Here is a 16,406-nt window from a genome sequence, read left to right as displayed (position 1 = left end):
AAAAGCGGTTGGGGAAAGCTTTAGCTTGTGTTTGCATTGGAAAAGAGCTTCTGTTAAACAGCAAAAAGTTGCACCCAGAAGGGCCTGCTACGTCACACATCCCCTCCCCAGCCGAACCTACAGAGCTCTGCAGCGGTGGCGTGACAAAGAGCTGAGCTCAGCTGTACCGCCACGAGGGAGAGGAGTGTGCGCGGCTCACAGGGCCGAGGGGAGGAAGAGCGATAAGATCTTGGGTATTACGTAATGCACAACCGCAGAATGGAGCTCCATCAATTCTGCTAATGTGCAAAGTGAAGGGGGCAAAGTGGCGCATTTATCAGGAGGAGATTACCTTAAACACAAATCCCTCCGTAGAGCAGTGGCAGGACATTAATAGCACTGCTCTGGCTCTTATTCATCCCTGCTCCTCTCTCACTCTTATCTGTGGGCGTCCGCTTGGCTCCAGTGAAATCTCCACAGAAAGGGTCATAAGCACTACTTGGAGTCAAGTATTTCTGAAGGATATTAGTAATTAAACACTACAAGGACTGCCTCCAGATTGAAAACCAGTGACAGCTAAATATTCTGAGCACTAGCACTATATCCTGCCAGAGACTAACGGGAACTACAGTAGGTGGTACAGCTTTCACAAATTAAATTCTGCAACAGGACAGTGAAGCACACAGACGTATTACTCAGAGGAAAATAAGTGTTGGAGCCCCGCTTGGCAGCCTCATAACCTTACAGTACCAGGACTCTTACCAGTAGGAATACTCTTCACTTCCTTTCAACAGGAAGAGATCAGTTTACAGACAGAAACACAAAGCACTGTGACAGACAAGAGTAAGTGCTGTTCTATGAAAGTACAGTGTTAGCAGCACTTTTTAAATTTTAATAAAAAAAACTTCTCCCATCATAATGTATTGGTTTAAGTTAATTGTGTATACAGGACCCACAAGTGAGCTGCTGCATCTCAAGGAGTTTTACTCTGTGAAATAAAATTTCTAACAATAAAATACGAGTGAATGAACATCAGCCAATGAAAACGGATTGGCGAGTGAACAGCCACTCCCGCTCTGTCCTTTAACTCACAGTGATCTGCACCGACAGCTGGCCCTCTCCCGCGTCCTTGGCATCGATGGTGAACTCCACCGGCAGACTGGCGGGAAGGCCGGTGGTCAGACCAGGCCCGCTGGCACGGACTTTACTGGCGTCATGGGTGGGCAGCACCCGGAACTTAAAGGGACTGCATGAAACAAGACGAGGGTGGGTAAGCTGAGCGATCACGGTGCTTTTCTTAACTAGTCACGTGCAGTCGCAGGTCAAATGTGCATTTAAAGTACGAATTATTAATCTTATATGCTGGTAAAACTCTAACGCTTGCTAAAACACTCTTCCCTATCCATGATCACTTTCATCAGAACATTACTAATGAAACTGTACAATCATACGAAATACTTTCTGTCCTGTTCTGAATATTGGTGAAAAGAATTCTCTTTTTCAAACTATCAGAAAGCTGCAGGAACTTTACCTGTACATAAAGGGCTAAAGTATTTCAAGTAATTATTTGAGCCAGACCTGGCCATAGGAAGTAACATAAACGATGACAGAAAACTGCTTCATGTGAAGGCTTGGTTTTCCTCAGCTCACCTGCGAGGTACATCTTGCTCGGCGTATTTGACGGCCACAGTGTAAGGCCCTTCAACAGAGGGGGTGTAAGCCACGGTGTGTGTCCCATCTCCATTGTCTGTCACCTCCACAGGCTCAGCCACACCTGCACACACGGGGGACCAAAGGTCAGAGGTCACAGAAAGAGCCATTGCTCAATGACGAGGACGCCCCCCAATCAATCAGGACGTGCTGATTTTCAGACTTTTAAATGTCTCTGGGGCCATGAGTATTTGGCCATGTTGGTGAACATTCTATCTTGCTATCAGCTATCAGATCTTGATATGTATGTGTTTTGTGCTTTGTGCTTTTGTGCCCACCAAATCCTCTCCCTCTGATTGGAAATATAGAGTCTGAAAATAACTATTTCCTGATTAAATGAGCCGGGGGGGAGGGGGGGGGGGGGGGTTGTCACAGAAAATCAGATTCTGTACAGCTCCTTCTCCAAATGTGTCAATCAGAATTAAGTTACCTGATTGTAGAATCCTGCAACCAACAGATAAAAAAAAAAAAAAATCATTTTACTTTGCCATTTGCAATCAAGGTGCATGGAACCCAACTTGAACGTAAAGACATAGGAAGAGCATAAATGAAAGAATGCAATTTTGTGAATTAATTTTAAGAAATTTATCTGAGATCATTGAGTTGATTTAGCAAAAGGAATTCAGAATCAAGACTTTAAATGCAAAGGAATGACACCCAGACATACTAAATAAATTCAGTGGATGAATTTAAGATAACTTAACCTCTAATTTTTTCAGTCACCCATTCAACAATGTGTAGAAATTATTTTCACTTTCACTTTCAACGCTTTCTATTCAAACACAAACATTGAATCAATACCTAGGCTGAACTTTAGCCTCATTTTAAATACTGAATTATACCCTGACTTAACAGTTCCTTAGTGAGACGGGTGGAGAGGTGGTAGTAGTAATCAATAAAATCACTGAAATAAAATCACGTGTACAATTGGGTTATTTTCTCCGCACTCTGCAATTAGGTATAGTCATGCTACAACTGTATTAAATAAAGCACAACCATTTCCTTTATTTACATGGAGCTCAAAGTTAAAAAAAAAAAGAAAGGCTATCTCCTTCTGTCAGCGGTTGTCCTGAACAAACCATTGTTCCATGGTCACGACTAACACAGGAACGTCACAAAGACCAACCATCTTCTACTCCTGCCGGAGTGAAGCACCTCTAGTGGAGGTGGCTTAAAATGGAAACTAGGAGGTGACCATGACAACAGGCTTCTGCTGAAAGCGTTGCCACGATCCCACAAAATTCCCCCTCTCTGCCCTCATCACACAGTCTAAAGAGTACAGACTACTCCTGTCCCTTCCAGGGGTCCAAATCAAACTGGAAGATGTCACATTATTTCTTGTTTAAAAAAAATATCAATGTGTATTTTAAATGAGGAGGGCTGTGCCAGGCTTGGCTTTCATATAGAGTTGTCCATTTTCCCTAACAATCATAGCGCACTGCTACCCAGCAAGGTGAAAGGCAGGAGCGACAGAACCCAGAGGAAGAGAGGAACAGAGAGGACCAGGAACACATGCAGATGGCTGCTCTCTGCCCTCTCACACAGCTGCTGAAGCATACATAACCTTATGAAAATACAGCTACTGATCATTCCGGCTGTGTTCAACTGACAGAACATTACATTCCACAGGAGGGCGTGTTAAAAAAATGACCAATTTGCTTATTTATGTGGCTTTTGTGAAATTATGGGTGGGAAGAATAAAGTGCACATAATACTTCAGTCATGTGTGCTTAAGGATAGGGGCCAGGAAGTACACACAGAGGGGTACATTCCAAACTCCCCCCTGCCTACTTCTCACCAGACCTGGGTCAAATGCCTTATCTGCAAAGTACTTTAAACCCATTAAACACTACTGGCAATTTTAAAAGAATCCATCTTATTTTCAGTACAATTCAACATTTTGGTCAGCTATGTTTCACTGAAGATTCTTGGATTTTGTTTTTCTTTTTTCTTTTTATTTTACAGACATTTAATAAGTTCACAGAATTTAAATAGATATTTTACCCAGGTCTGGTCAGCACACAAAAACTGATCTATGATCAGTGCTCATCGCTTCATGTGACATCATCATGGAGATCTTACAGGCAGGGCATATTTTCATAAGGACTCTTTGAGCAACTCAAAGTTTTGTTCTGTGATATCATCCTCCACCTGCAGTGGCTTGCTCTTATTTTCTCCCATGTGCTTCTGATTGTCCTGTTTGTTGGATTGAGAGACAGGGTGCCCTCACTGTGCACTGCCAACCTGTCCCAGAGTTCCTGTTCTTGGGCTCGTTCTTAAAGAGATCCGTAAAGGCTTTCAAGTGACCACGCCAGGGCTGGGAGGCCATCTCATCCGCTAGAACAAAAAACTCTAGCCATCACCACACTGAGGCGAAAGGGTAGGGGAAGGGGAGCGGAAAGAATGAGCACAGCCAAGGCTGATTTCCATTCAGTACTGTTCAGTGAAAGCCCTAAAAACCAGGGACTCAATCCAGTCCAGGAGTGCTGCAGTGTCTGCAGCGTTTTATAGTTTCCCTTCAATTGCCAGCTAATGTATGCCTTTAAAACAAGGTGTATAGACTAACCAACCAATGACACTGAGGACCTGAAACACCATAAACTGGCACCCCCTGCAGCTCTCCAGGACTGTATCCTGAGATCCTTGCCCTAAAGCCTAAAGACTGAATAATGCTCCACCTTATACTGCTAAAAAGAAAGTAATTAAAAAGACAAACATCTGCATCAGCCAGATTACCTTTGGGTGCGGTCACAGCCACTGAGAGAGGTGCCACGCCTGCCTTGCTGCAGTCCACGGTGAACGACTGTGGGATTTTGGCACGGACCCCTGAGCTCACCCCAGGTCCGGAAATCTTCACCTTGCTGGGGTCCACCACGTCCTTCACAGGCACCTTGAAGGGGCTACCTGCAAGGTTAAACACACAGCCTTGGTGAAGGAAGAGTGAGCTTCCAAGAACCCAGTAATGGCTGGCGCTACATCAGGCTGCCAATCACTGATATTTTAAATGATTCAAAAAGCTTTGCTGCCTCCACAGAAAAAGGTTCAATTGGTTCAAATCGGTGATTGACTGGCAACACATGGTAGCTCTACCCTTTTTTGGCATTGTGAAACCTTTCTCTTTCTGTACTACAGCAAACAGGCCAGGTTTCACAACATAATGTCAGACAACCCTGTCCAGGGAGACACAGACTTTGGGACTGTGGGTGTACATCTGTCCACTACATCCAAAGAACAGGCCTCAAGCAGCAAAGATATCAAACCACATTAACCCAAGTGGAAGAGTATGGTATATAATATGTGCCTACACAGAACAAAATGATAGAACAGAATGGAGATAGTACAATGTCCAACAATGAACAATTGGTTAGTTACAAGATGTTCTGGAAATCAATTACAATATCTCACATTACAACACACAGGACAGCGGTCTATGCAGGTGTTGTGCACGCATCCAAAAAATAAAAAGCCAAAGGTGTCAGGGGTATGAGGTAGAGTGATGAGGAAACGGATGCCCACACACTGGATTAAATGCTCAAAAACAAGTTTAAAGGTGCATGTTTCTACCTGCAGAGGTCTTTGTATGGCATACAGTAGGTTTTAGTTACAGCAGGGCTGCCAAACCCTGTTCCTGAAGATCTACCGTCCTCTTGGTTTTCACTCCAACCATAACAAAGCGCACCTCATTCAACCGCTAAAGATCTCCTTCAGCTGCTAATTAGTATGATCAGGTGTGCCAAATTAGGGTCGAAAGTTGAAACCTACAGGGACGGTAGATTTCACAACTGAATTTCTCAATACTGCAGTAAACGGTAATGATGAAAATTCCTCATGTAATATTAAGCCACTTTAATCATCAAGCCTGAAGATTATTTTTCAGAATTCTTGTTCTCATCACATGCTTGCATTCTTTATAAACTATGAGGCATTTGTTATTTTATAATGTTTTTGTGTGTGTGTGTTGTAAGCAAACTCATAATTGAAACCACAGAGACCACCGCCAATAAATATCAGGAAAAAATCCATGAAATTAGCATGTAATATCTGTGGAAAGGAATTCTGACAAATATAGAGGATTCCTTTGGTCAACATGACAATGTAACGATAGCACTGGCCAAAGAAAATGGAAACCACACATAGGATTTGTGTAGAAAAATAACACAACACGGCAACTCAACTAAGTAAACTCTGACCTCATGCAATAGCATTCCAAGCAATAAATCCATTCAGGAATGTAATTCTTCTGCACACAATTCCCTCCCCCCAGTATTTACAGATTAATCTGTAAATACTGCTTTTCCGACCCCTGATGTCCCCTTGAGCCACCAGTCTGAACATTCTGTCCTGACATCAGCTGTCAAAGAATGCAAAAGCTCTTGAAGTATGCGCTTATGACATAACCAATTACTCTCGGCCTAATGGTCGAGACATTAAAGCTCTGAAAAAAACCTGTATTTCCTGATTAATCAGGAAAAAATACAACCATGTTATGCTTTTGCCATCTTATTTCATTAATAAATATCCAGTAAAATCTCACCTCTGCATACTGGAAAGGCAGAAGGCAGACTGTATGGTTCGTAGGCAGGTTTATTACCTGGAATGTGTTTCCCTCCATACGTGATGTTGATGTCATACAGTCCTGGCACATAGGGAATGTATTCCACATGGCAGCTGCCATCCTTGTTGTCTTTGCAGGACATCTTTGACTCAGACGGACCCTCCACAGTGATTCCCAATCCACCGATGCCGGCTCCTCTGTCATAACGAAACAGAAAAGCATGGCAGTGTGGAAGAGTGGCCAAGTCACATAACAAAACCAGAGAGGTCGCAGGTTCAAATCTCAAGAGGAACGCTGCTAGCTGTACCCCTAGCTGAGGCACAGGAAAGGCCTCATTATGTATAAAGCTCCAAAAAACATTTGGAACCTGAAAACTGATGGCTAGACGTATTCCAAGATACTGACTTCTAAAATTGTACACAAAAGCTACTCCCCCTTATCACAAAAGTCCTTTACCTTTGACAGTGATGGAGATGCTAGGACTGAAATACATAAACAGTCATGCTTACAACACAGAAGAGGATCAAGACCTGGCTTGAAAATGCACAGTCGCGCATGGAGACAAACGACAAAATGCCTGCCTTTTGATAACTGCATACCAGGAGGACACAACAGCACAGTGCCCACAGCACAGTGCACTGGGCGGAAGCGTCGTCTCTCACCTGGTGATGATGGAGAAGTTGTTGGGCTGCTCCGTCAGAGCCTCCTTGAGCCCAGGGCCCTGGGCCAGCACTCGAGTCGGGTCACACCCCTCAGTCACACCCACCTGGAAGGGGCTCTTCGGGACGGGGGTCTCATCATACAGAACCTCCACACTGTGGACCCCTGTCACACAACACAAACTGTGAGTCCCATGACGCAGCGCAAAAATACCAATCAGGGGCACTGGAAGTGCACCAGAGAAAAGGGGTTTCAAGGTGTGTGAGGGGATCGCAGCCCTGGGGACACCCAGTGTATGCTGGTTTTCATTCCAGCCACAATCACTACCTCAGAATTGTCACATGCTTTCAATTATCCTTGATCAGGCATTTTTAAAGTCAGCCAAAAGATGAGATCGCCTCTGATGACCACCTAAAGAAATAAACTGCTATGCATGCCATTAACAGCCAACATGCCATCCCAGGGATTTTATTCAGTCAGATCGACAAACATATTATTTTTCTTATGTGCTACATGGAACATTATTCATTTAGAAAGATGTTACATAAAATTTTAACACTGAATTAGTGGGGTCCTCATTTCTGAAAGTGTGGACACCTGGTCACCAAAACTAACCCAACAAGCCAAAACTATTGTACTAGTTTAAAGGGAAAAAAATTACAGAAGAACTTAATGTTTTATTTGACACTAAGCCAGGCTATAGCCAAAACCAGCATACTCAAGTTTGCTGGAACAGCATCTGAAACTCCTCGCGTGCCACAAAATGGGCTGTACTTAGTGCCTCCCTGTAGCCGTACCGTTCTCAAAGGGTGTGTACTCCACACTGTAAGTCCCATCAGCCTTGTCCACAATCACGCAGTCAGTGCTGCTGCCTGACGGGTTCTTGACCTGAGCCTTTATGTGGCTGCCGCCAACTTTGGTCAGAGGGCGGGCATCCACAGTGAAGCCAGTGGTGGCTTCCCGGAATACTCCTGTGCAAAAAACAAAATAAATAAAAAATAAATAAATGAATATGGGAGCGATTTAAAACATCAAAAGGATGGCTTAGACATGCAAAATGCAAAAAAAATAAAAACCCACATCTATTTGGCTATTAAAAGCTCAAATCTCCCTCAGTGAGCCAAATACGTTTTTGCAAAAATGTCATCACCACCCTTCTACTCTGTGGAGGGTTTCTTTCAGCCAAGCCTCTCTGAAGATTCCTCTTTGAGGTCTGAGGTCATTGCTTCTGAATTTAAAGAGCAAAGGGATGAAGCAGGCAGGGGGTATTTTTTTTGCTTCAAAAGCAGGCTAGTGCTAAAGGACTTTTGAAGCTGAGTCAAGGACAAAAAAGAAAGGGTTTCGGATGCACAGAACTGTATTCCAGGATCACGGTCCCCTACTCCCCCCCTTTAGACTGCTCATAACTGCCAGAAAATTGAATTCAAGTTGCATTTCTTGATATGGAATATTTTCATTTTCACAACAAATGTCCCTCACAACATTACTATGTAAGAAGATATCCCACTTTAAAAACAAAAAACAAAAAAACTACACCCATGACTGCAAAACTGTGACTGCATTGCCAGCCAGTGATGTCATTTTTTTCAAGAGCAGGAAATACTCATTTTCAGGCCCTTAAATGTCTCCGTTAGTTCTCAGTGAGTGAAAAAGCTCTTGAGCCTATTACATGTGACCAGAATCACTTGCCTCCAGCTGGGACATTTAGGGCCTTTTCCTGTTTCCCAAAACAGGGAAAAATTATAATTCTTCAAACCAACAGCAATAAGGGAAGACTCAGTAATAAACATGCTTACCCGCTCCTTCCACACCCGGCCCGTACACCTTCACCTTGCTGGTGTCGACGGCGGGGTCCACGCCCACGCTGGCGGGGAACCCGGGCACCGTCTTGCCTCCGTACTTCAGCATGAGAGTGTACATGCCCGCGGTCAGGGGCACGTAGGTGACCGTGTAGGTGCCGTCCTTGTTGTCCTGCACCTTGGTCTTGGCTTTGGAACCCGAATCGGACACGGCCTCCATGGCCAGCAGTCCCGGGCCGGCCTTGGAGCAGTCCACGTTCACCACCCCCGTCTCGTCCACCTTGCCCCGCTGGAGCCCCGGGCCCGACGCCACCACCTTGGAGGGGTCGAACGGCATCTGGATGTCGGCGTGGAAGGGCGAGCCGGGCACGTGCACGTCCTCGAAGAGGATGTTGACCAGGTACTCCCCGGGCTCGGTGGGCAGGTAGGACACGGAGCAGGTGCCGTCGCCGTTGTCCGAGCACTCGATCTTAGCCTCGGTGGGGCCCTCCACCGTCAGGCCCAGCCCGCCCATGCCCGCGCCCTTGGTGTCGATGGTGAACTTCGCCGGGTCTCCCACCAGCCCCCCCTTCAGTCCTGGCCCATAGGCCTTCACCTGGGGGAGCCAAGAGTCCATCAGCACCAAAAGGCCTTCAACATACCAGACACTCAAAGCACCACCGCGCTCCCCTGAGCTCGGGTGCACTATATGTGCACTGGGGCTCAAGAACCACTACATTTCATGGACTTCATCACAGGCTGTATTAATAAAGCAGGGGAGTCACCTGGCTAAATGGGTCATGACAGAGCAGTCTACTGCACAGACTTATGAGGCCAACGAGGACACAGGCTTTGAAATCTGCAGCATCAGACCTGACTGCCTTGCTTTAATTATCCGTTTATATTTTGTTGACCTGCATTTAATCCTGCATTTAAAATTTTGTTGTGATCCCACCAGGAATGGGGGGTAGGAAGTCACCACTTTTGGGGGGAGTGGGGGGAGGTAATGCCTTAAATTTCTTTTAAATGATAAAAAATGAAGTATAACATGGACAAATGTAACATTTATGAGATTTGAGGAAATCCTTGGTCGTACCTTGCTGGGGTCTGGGGGCAATGAGGCCTCCACGGGGAAGGGGCTGCCGGGGACAGGGCTACCGTCGTAGCTGACGTCCACAGAGTAGAAGCCCTCCTCTTTGGGGATGTACTTGACCAGACTGCAGTCCTTCTTTGACTGAGGCTCCACTGTGCAGGGCACCGCCTTTTGGGAGGGGCTAGTGACCCTCACTTCCAGCTTTCCTTGTCCCCCCGCCCCCTTTGTGTCCACAGTGAACTTCTGGTCCTGACCCACCTCCACTCCTGCAAATAAAAGTGGTAAACTGTAAAATTATAAAATAAAAATTTTCTATTAATTCAGTTGCTTTTGGCTAATTCAGCTTTCAGAACATAGGCCAACATGGGAAGTGAAATGCCTCTGGAGGCATAACTTCACTATACAGCCTGCTTGAGATTTACCTGAAATTTATTTTCTCGCTTTAAACTATGGACCCCAAATGCCCAATACTATTCCTTGAAAACCTGGCAGGTTGTCAGAAACAAGTATCTATAATATCCTTTACTGCATGTAAAAACTCCTTGGGTTAATAAAAAATATACACCAAAATTAAAACATTAATATTTAAAAAAATGTTTCAAAATTCAAACACTAAAATCATAATTTAAAAATCAACTGGGGTAGATCTGGTTGAGAATAAACTGGCAGTGCAGACGTTTCCGGTGCCTTCACTGCTACAGCAGGAGTGTGGGAAGCGACAGTGCAGGAGGTTCTGAAAAGGTTTCCTCGCCTCCCACGCAGGGTCCCCCCTCAAATAGACACCGTGTTTAAAAAAGACAAATCCGCCACCCCCCCACACCGGGTACTGTTTTTGTTCTGCACACAGCAGGGAATGAGGTGAGGAAAATAATGAGACTCTTTACTGTACCCTCAGCTAAATGTTTTGCCATGTACATTTTCACAATGAGAAGGGAAAAAAACAGGAGAACAACATGACAGAAAAAATTACAATCCCAGCAGTAGCTTCAGTTGGAAAAAAAACAATGTGGTTCTTACAGTCAGTTTGAAACAGGGAAAATTACAAGTCAAAATGAGCAGAACCAGAGACTACTCACTGCTCTCCAAGCCGCCAACTTTAATCTTGCTGAGATCCAGAGGAGCAGCCACTCCCACAGAATAGGGGCTTTTGGGAATTGGGTCACCCCCATAGGTCACCGCGACTGCCATTTCACCCTGCAGGCCGAGGACATGAGCTGGGTCACTTATTGCACATTTTTTTCTTGCAAAATTAGCTTTCATTCACACACAAGCTCGAGCTTATACTTTCAGTACAATGTATGCAATCTTTAGTACAAAACGACAGCTTTTTACGCTTTATTAAAGATGCATTGGGTATTTCTTTAGCTGGATATCCGCTTACTATAGCCTGCATTTAATTTCTTCAGAAAAATTAAGTATAGCACAGCATAGTACTATAGTCTCCAAACCAGGACCCAAGCCCAAGGCTCTCAGGTCAAGTCTTTCTTATTATGGTGAACTGTGTTGGGGAGACAGTACCAGACTACACCGTGAGACGATCCCAACCCCTGGACACAGCCTACCTGCTGGACCGGGGTGTACTTGACAGTGTGGGAGTAGTCGTAGTTGTCGATGATCTCAAAGTCTCGGACGGGCTCTCCCTTGCCAGCTCCGCTGAACTGCACGTCCACAGGGGCTTTGCCGGCACCTTTGGTGAAAACCGTGAAATGCGTGGGCTTCCCGTTCTCCACTCCTGCGCAGAAACAAACACACACAACACCGTGGTCTCATGTGTCCAAAGCAGAAAACAGTCCAAAAATGTAAAAAAATAACAAATAAATAAATTCAGTTTAATAACAAAACATTTTCCAGCACACTAGGCAGAAAACCATAGTCTGCGCACAGTAAAGAATACGTGCACTTCAGACTTGAACAGGCCGCGCTTCCTTTCAAAATAAAAGCCAGACGGCAGGTGGGCCTGCAGCTCAGGGGCTCACCTGCGCGAGCCAGCCCAGGCCCCTCGGCTTTCACCCTGGAGGCGTCGTGAGAGGGCTCAACCTTCACACGGAAAGGACTGATGGGGATCTCCTGCAGGAGAAAGAGAGACCATTTCCACACTTCCGCACACCCGCATCAATGTTTGGTCTATTTAAATGATCGTTTTTTAGCTGTAATTGATTGAAAGGCTGTCCATGATGTACATCTATGGTGGGTGGCATGGTGGAGACAGTACGCGACTCACCTGTCCTGCGAACAGCACCTTGATGGTGAAGCGTCCCGCACCAGGAGGGGTGTACTTCACGGTGATGGTGTCATTGGCATTAGGAATGATGTCAAAGTCGATGTCCTCCTCTTTGTCGCTGATAACGTTGGCATCGCATTTGATCCCCACGCTGACATCCCCTGAAAAAGAAACTGGGTTACATGTCCTGAAATACACAAAACAATCTTTTTACTGACCGGAACCCGCTGGCATCCACTCCTCTTCCTTAATACTCCTCCACAAACTTCCTTTCTACCTCTCATCTCTTTTAACATGGTGCATAAATAACTGCCAAACTTGGTCCCAGGACTGGTTGACCCCTGAGGTCCCATGTGCATCAGTCAAATTGGGAAAAACTGCTTTTAGCTTCAGAGCCCCACAAGCTTGGAATGACCTCCAAAGCACTTTCAAACTTGATACCCTCGTTTCTTATGGCCATTATAAGGCTTTATTTGGAGACTGAAGGACAGAAGAGCTTTGTAATCTTTGCACATGTATTAAGCCTTATCTAGATTTCTACATTTATCCATTCAGGACCATATGTACTCTGTAAGAGTTGGTTTAACATTGAACATTTTATTGTGCACCCATTCGCCTCAGTGATATTCAGGGATTCATCCAATGGATGTACTGTCACCACATTTATGCGCACCGTCAGCCAATGTGAAAGAGGGTCAGTGAGCAGTGGGAATGCTGGGAGTTGTAGTCACCTTCCCCAGCTTCGGTGCAGTCCACAGTGAAGTGTGTGGGCTCGTTGGCTTTGAGCCCCGTCCTCTCCACGCCTGGGCCAAACACCTTCACCTTGTGTGGATGACTCCCCTTCCCAATGTTCACCTGGAACGAGAGCAGCCCGCTGTGAACAGGAAGATGAACGGAATGTGGAGGACCACTCTGAAGCGGCCCTTTGTGGACGACACAGAGGTACCATTCCCAAACATCCACTCAGTCACGTTCCACACTTACCGCACATTCAGAATAACCAACATCTTCTAAAACGTTTGACCATTTCACCATCTTTTGACTAGGTATACTCTGAGCACTTGGATCACAGTGCATTTCAGTTTGGTAAACGTGAATGTTATACGTTACCGCTCATTTTAGAACTTCCCATGGAAACATTCAGTGATTGTACTTGTCTGGCCCCAAACAGTAAAACACCCCACCCCCCTCCAAAAAATATAAATAATGAAAAAACAAGGTGCCAAATAACAGATCTGCCAGGGACATTTATTGAGGAACAATAATTTTGCTCATCTGATTCTGATTCAAGCAGACATGAGCTGTTCTGAAAAACAGGCCTGCGGAACAAAGGAAGTCTCTGAGTCGCATGGCTGGTTCCGTCCCGCTGCTGTGCCGTCACCCACGGAGGCCATGTCTCGCTGAGAGCTCTGAGGGTCCGAGAGGAGGTCCACAAATCCTCCTCTCTCTAGACCACAGATGATGTCACTCTCGTGAAATGAAGGCCTCTCTCTCTCTGTGGTTTTAGGCTCGTAGAAAAGACTGTTTTTTCAGGCTGATGTAAACAGCAATTCTGTCTCCAACACTGGCCAAAAAAGAAAGAAAAACTTCGCCAAGATGAAAGTCCTTCAGAAAATTCAAACACTTCATTTCAGCCAAGTGGGGGCTAAAGGTTTCTCTTGATGAATGTTTTCCTTTGTTTCTTTTATTGAAATTGACTTTATGGACCATTGAATCCAAACATGCCTGTTTCAGCTCCCTGAAAGAACATATTCCCTATCCAAGAAAATCTCCTGGCTGCCATTTTAGTCTCGGGACTAATCAGAAATCTGTTTCATGCTCATCAATTGAAATGATTTCTTAATTGAAATGATGATATCTGAGATCAAAAGCAGCATATTGAAGTACATAATCATCTTCCAATCAAAGCTTATATAAATACAAATAATAAAATATTGAGTAAAAAAATCACAAATTCTTCCTAAACTGTAGAAAAATATTAATGTTCAGTAACATATAATATCAAAACTGAATTTTAAAGGTATGACAAATATATTAGACCATCATCAGTACAAAAAATTATTTTAAAAATTTGTGCACAACAAATCAAATCCCTTCTTTAACTACATCTCAGTCACAGTGATAATTTTATACTTCTGATATATTGACGTCTTATTTTACACTTAGAATCAGTTTGTTCATTCAGTCTTAAATTACTGCTGCAATAGAAAAATAAAAAATGAAACCCTAAAAAGCTACCAGAAATATCTCAAGGTCAAAATTACACAAACCCAATAGCCTTGAAACATAACACCTCCTCCCACTGCTGACGCAGTGTTTTGCCGCTGACTATGCGAAAATGGTGTGGCGCTCCATGGCAAAGGTAGTGATCACAATGAGGGGCTTTGCCCTGGGGATGACGCCTCCTGCAGTGACCTTGGACCCCAGAGCTGGGCTTACCCTAAAGGGGCTGTTGGGCACGTTGACGCCTCCCCAGGCCACAGCCACGGTGTGTTTGACCGGAGTGGTGGGGGTGTAGGAGCAGGCGTAGGTCCCGTCCCCTTTGTTCTTCACCTTCACATCTACGGTGTCTCCCTCAGCAGTCTGTGGGACAGGGACAGACTGTGTGAACACTGCACACGCAATCGATATTCCCAAGGCTATTCTGGGACAAAAGCTTCAGGGCAGCTCAGTCAACACAGACAGGCTGCATGAGGATAACGCTGTCCTTGCCCAACAGAACATGAGAGCTATAGTACGACTAACCAACACATGCACAGCCAAGTAGGGAAAAAAAAGAGTTGCAATAAAACAAACAACATCCTTGGCTAAGGAGGAACAAAACCTGGCAGCCATTTTGTCAGCAGAGATAATAAAATAAATCTTTTGAAGTGGCAATGTGCTTTTTTTCATTGGTATTGAGAGTTGTTTGAGAATTGAGAGTTGAGAAGTGATGGTACACACCATGGACCATCCACACATAACCATTCCCTGCAATCCTAAAAGATACTGTGTGACAGACATGCATTTGTTTGTCATTCCATTTAGTTTCTTTTACATCTGAGATCAGATACAATTTCTGCATTCACTGCCGCGCACAGTGTTCCCACTAAGTGTTTTTCCCCCCTCTCAATTTCTGCTTGCCCTTTCTCAGCCGAGATGCGCGCGGCGCCTGCCTTTGGGGACCAAAAGGACTCTCACCTGAGCGAAGATCTTCACGGGCGCCTTCCCAGCGTCTGTAGCATCCACGGTGAACTCTGCAGGCTTGTTAATAATGCAGCCCGTCTTCTCCAGACCAGGGCCGTAAGCTTTCACCTGGGAAAGCAGAGATCGCACCATTCACCACTGTCAGTTTGACACACATTATGGGGCAGTATGCAATGGTTAGGCAATTGGTCTTGTGACTCAGAGATTGCGGGTATGATTCTCAGATGAGGCACTGCTGTTGTGTTCTTATGGCAAACACTTAACCAAATTTCTTGACAGTTAATGGCCAGCTGGATAAATTAATTGCATTACATTATTTTACATTTGCATTGTGGAGAAGAGCATCTACTACATGCTTACATGTAACATACTATGCGCTAGTCTTTTAAAATGAATCCTGCCTAATTTTTTTTTAAATCCTGCCAACTTCATTGGCAGTCATTTTTCTGTGCCATTAATCCATGCATACAATGAGCATCTGGATTGACCCAAGGACACTCAAGTCTGACGCACTGCTCTCTACAGTTTCACCACGTTCTACTAGAAACACACTGTTCTCAGTGTTCTACCACAAAGACACTTTTCCCCTGTGTTCTAGAGTAAACACGCTGTTCTCTGTGTTCTATGGCAAAAACATTGTGTTCAATGTTAAATAAACTGTTCTTGGTGTTCTACAGTAAACACACACCGTTCCCAGTGTTCTACAACAGACTCCACCACAGTTTGCAAGGAGGAAGGGAGGGACGGCACTGACCTTGCTCGGGCTGCAGGCGCTGTTGTCAGGGGTGATGTGGGCCATGAAGGGGCTGTCCTCGATGTCCTCGTCGTCGCACATGACGTGGACGGCGTACTCGCCCGCCTCGGTGGGCCAGTACTTCACGTTGCACGAGCCGTCGTTCTGGTCCTCACACTCGATCTTCGCCTGAGAGGGGCCCTCGATCGCAAAGCCTGCAGGAGGACAGCAAAACAGAGGGGATTAGGACACACCTCACAGCACACCCCACACCCTGCTAAATTCAGTTCTCTCCGTTTTTTGCATCATTTAAGTCAATGACGGGTGAGAAAAAAAGGCCATACACCTGGTTACTAAGCCCAAAATTGGTTGCTGATTAACAAGACACAATAACAACTTGCACATACTTTAACCTCCAGGGCTGATGTTGTGCACCCCTGGATCTATACCCTTCTTGTCTTAAAATGCTAAGCCACAAGATGTCCCAAAGT

The 16,406-nt window shown here is 45.1% G+C and overlaps 1 protein-coding gene across 3 annotated transcripts in view; it reads right to left on the bottom strand.

Annotated features, from left to right (window-relative positions):
* Positions 1 to 16,406, bottom strand: part of LOC118210664 (filamin-B) — a 74,472-nt gene that overhangs the window by 18,169 nt on the left and 39,897 nt on the right. For 2 of the 3 annotated variants that reach the window (XM_035387025.1, XM_035387026.1), the window contains exons 12-27: positions 15,937 to 16,130; positions 15,177 to 15,290; positions 14,436 to 14,579; positions 12,728 to 12,851; positions 11,997 to 12,157; positions 11,752 to 11,842; positions 11,338 to 11,507; positions 10,852 to 10,969; positions 9,779 to 10,041; positions 8,701 to 9,298; positions 7,702 to 7,875; positions 6,907 to 7,069; positions 6,281 to 6,441; positions 4,426 to 4,593; positions 1,630 to 1,753; positions 1,072 to 1,225 (exon numbers count right to left, since the gene is read on the bottom strand). In XM_035387025.1, the coding sequence (XP_035242916.1) occupies positions 1,072 to 1,225; positions 1,630 to 1,753; positions 4,426 to 4,593; positions 6,281 to 6,441; positions 6,907 to 7,069; positions 7,702 to 7,875; positions 8,701 to 9,298; positions 9,779 to 10,041; positions 10,852 to 10,969; positions 11,338 to 11,507; positions 11,752 to 11,842; positions 11,997 to 12,157; positions 12,728 to 12,851; positions 14,436 to 14,579; positions 15,177 to 15,290; positions 15,937 to 16,130 (2,921 nt within the window). Of the gene's footprint in view, positions 1 to 1,071; positions 1,226 to 1,629; positions 1,754 to 3,933; positions 4,027 to 4,425; positions 4,594 to 6,280; positions 6,442 to 6,906; positions 7,070 to 7,701; positions 7,876 to 8,700; positions 9,299 to 9,778; positions 10,042 to 10,851; positions 10,970 to 11,337; positions 11,508 to 11,751; positions 11,843 to 11,996; positions 12,158 to 12,727; positions 12,852 to 14,435; positions 14,580 to 15,176; positions 15,291 to 15,936; positions 16,131 to 16,406 lie in introns of all 3 variants that reach the window. The other variant, XM_035387027.1, reaches the window with a different exon arrangement.

The sequence above is a fragment of the Anguilla anguilla genome, chromosome 13, assembly GCF_013347855.1.
Source record: "Anguilla anguilla isolate fAngAng1 chromosome 13, fAngAng1.pri, whole genome shotgun sequence".
In the NCBI taxonomy this organism is placed as follows: domain Eukaryota; kingdom Metazoa; phylum Chordata; class Actinopteri; order Anguilliformes; family Anguillidae; genus Anguilla; species Anguilla anguilla.
The sequence above is the reverse complement of the archived record's forward strand: the minus strand, read 5'-3'. Positions and strand labels throughout refer to the sequence as shown.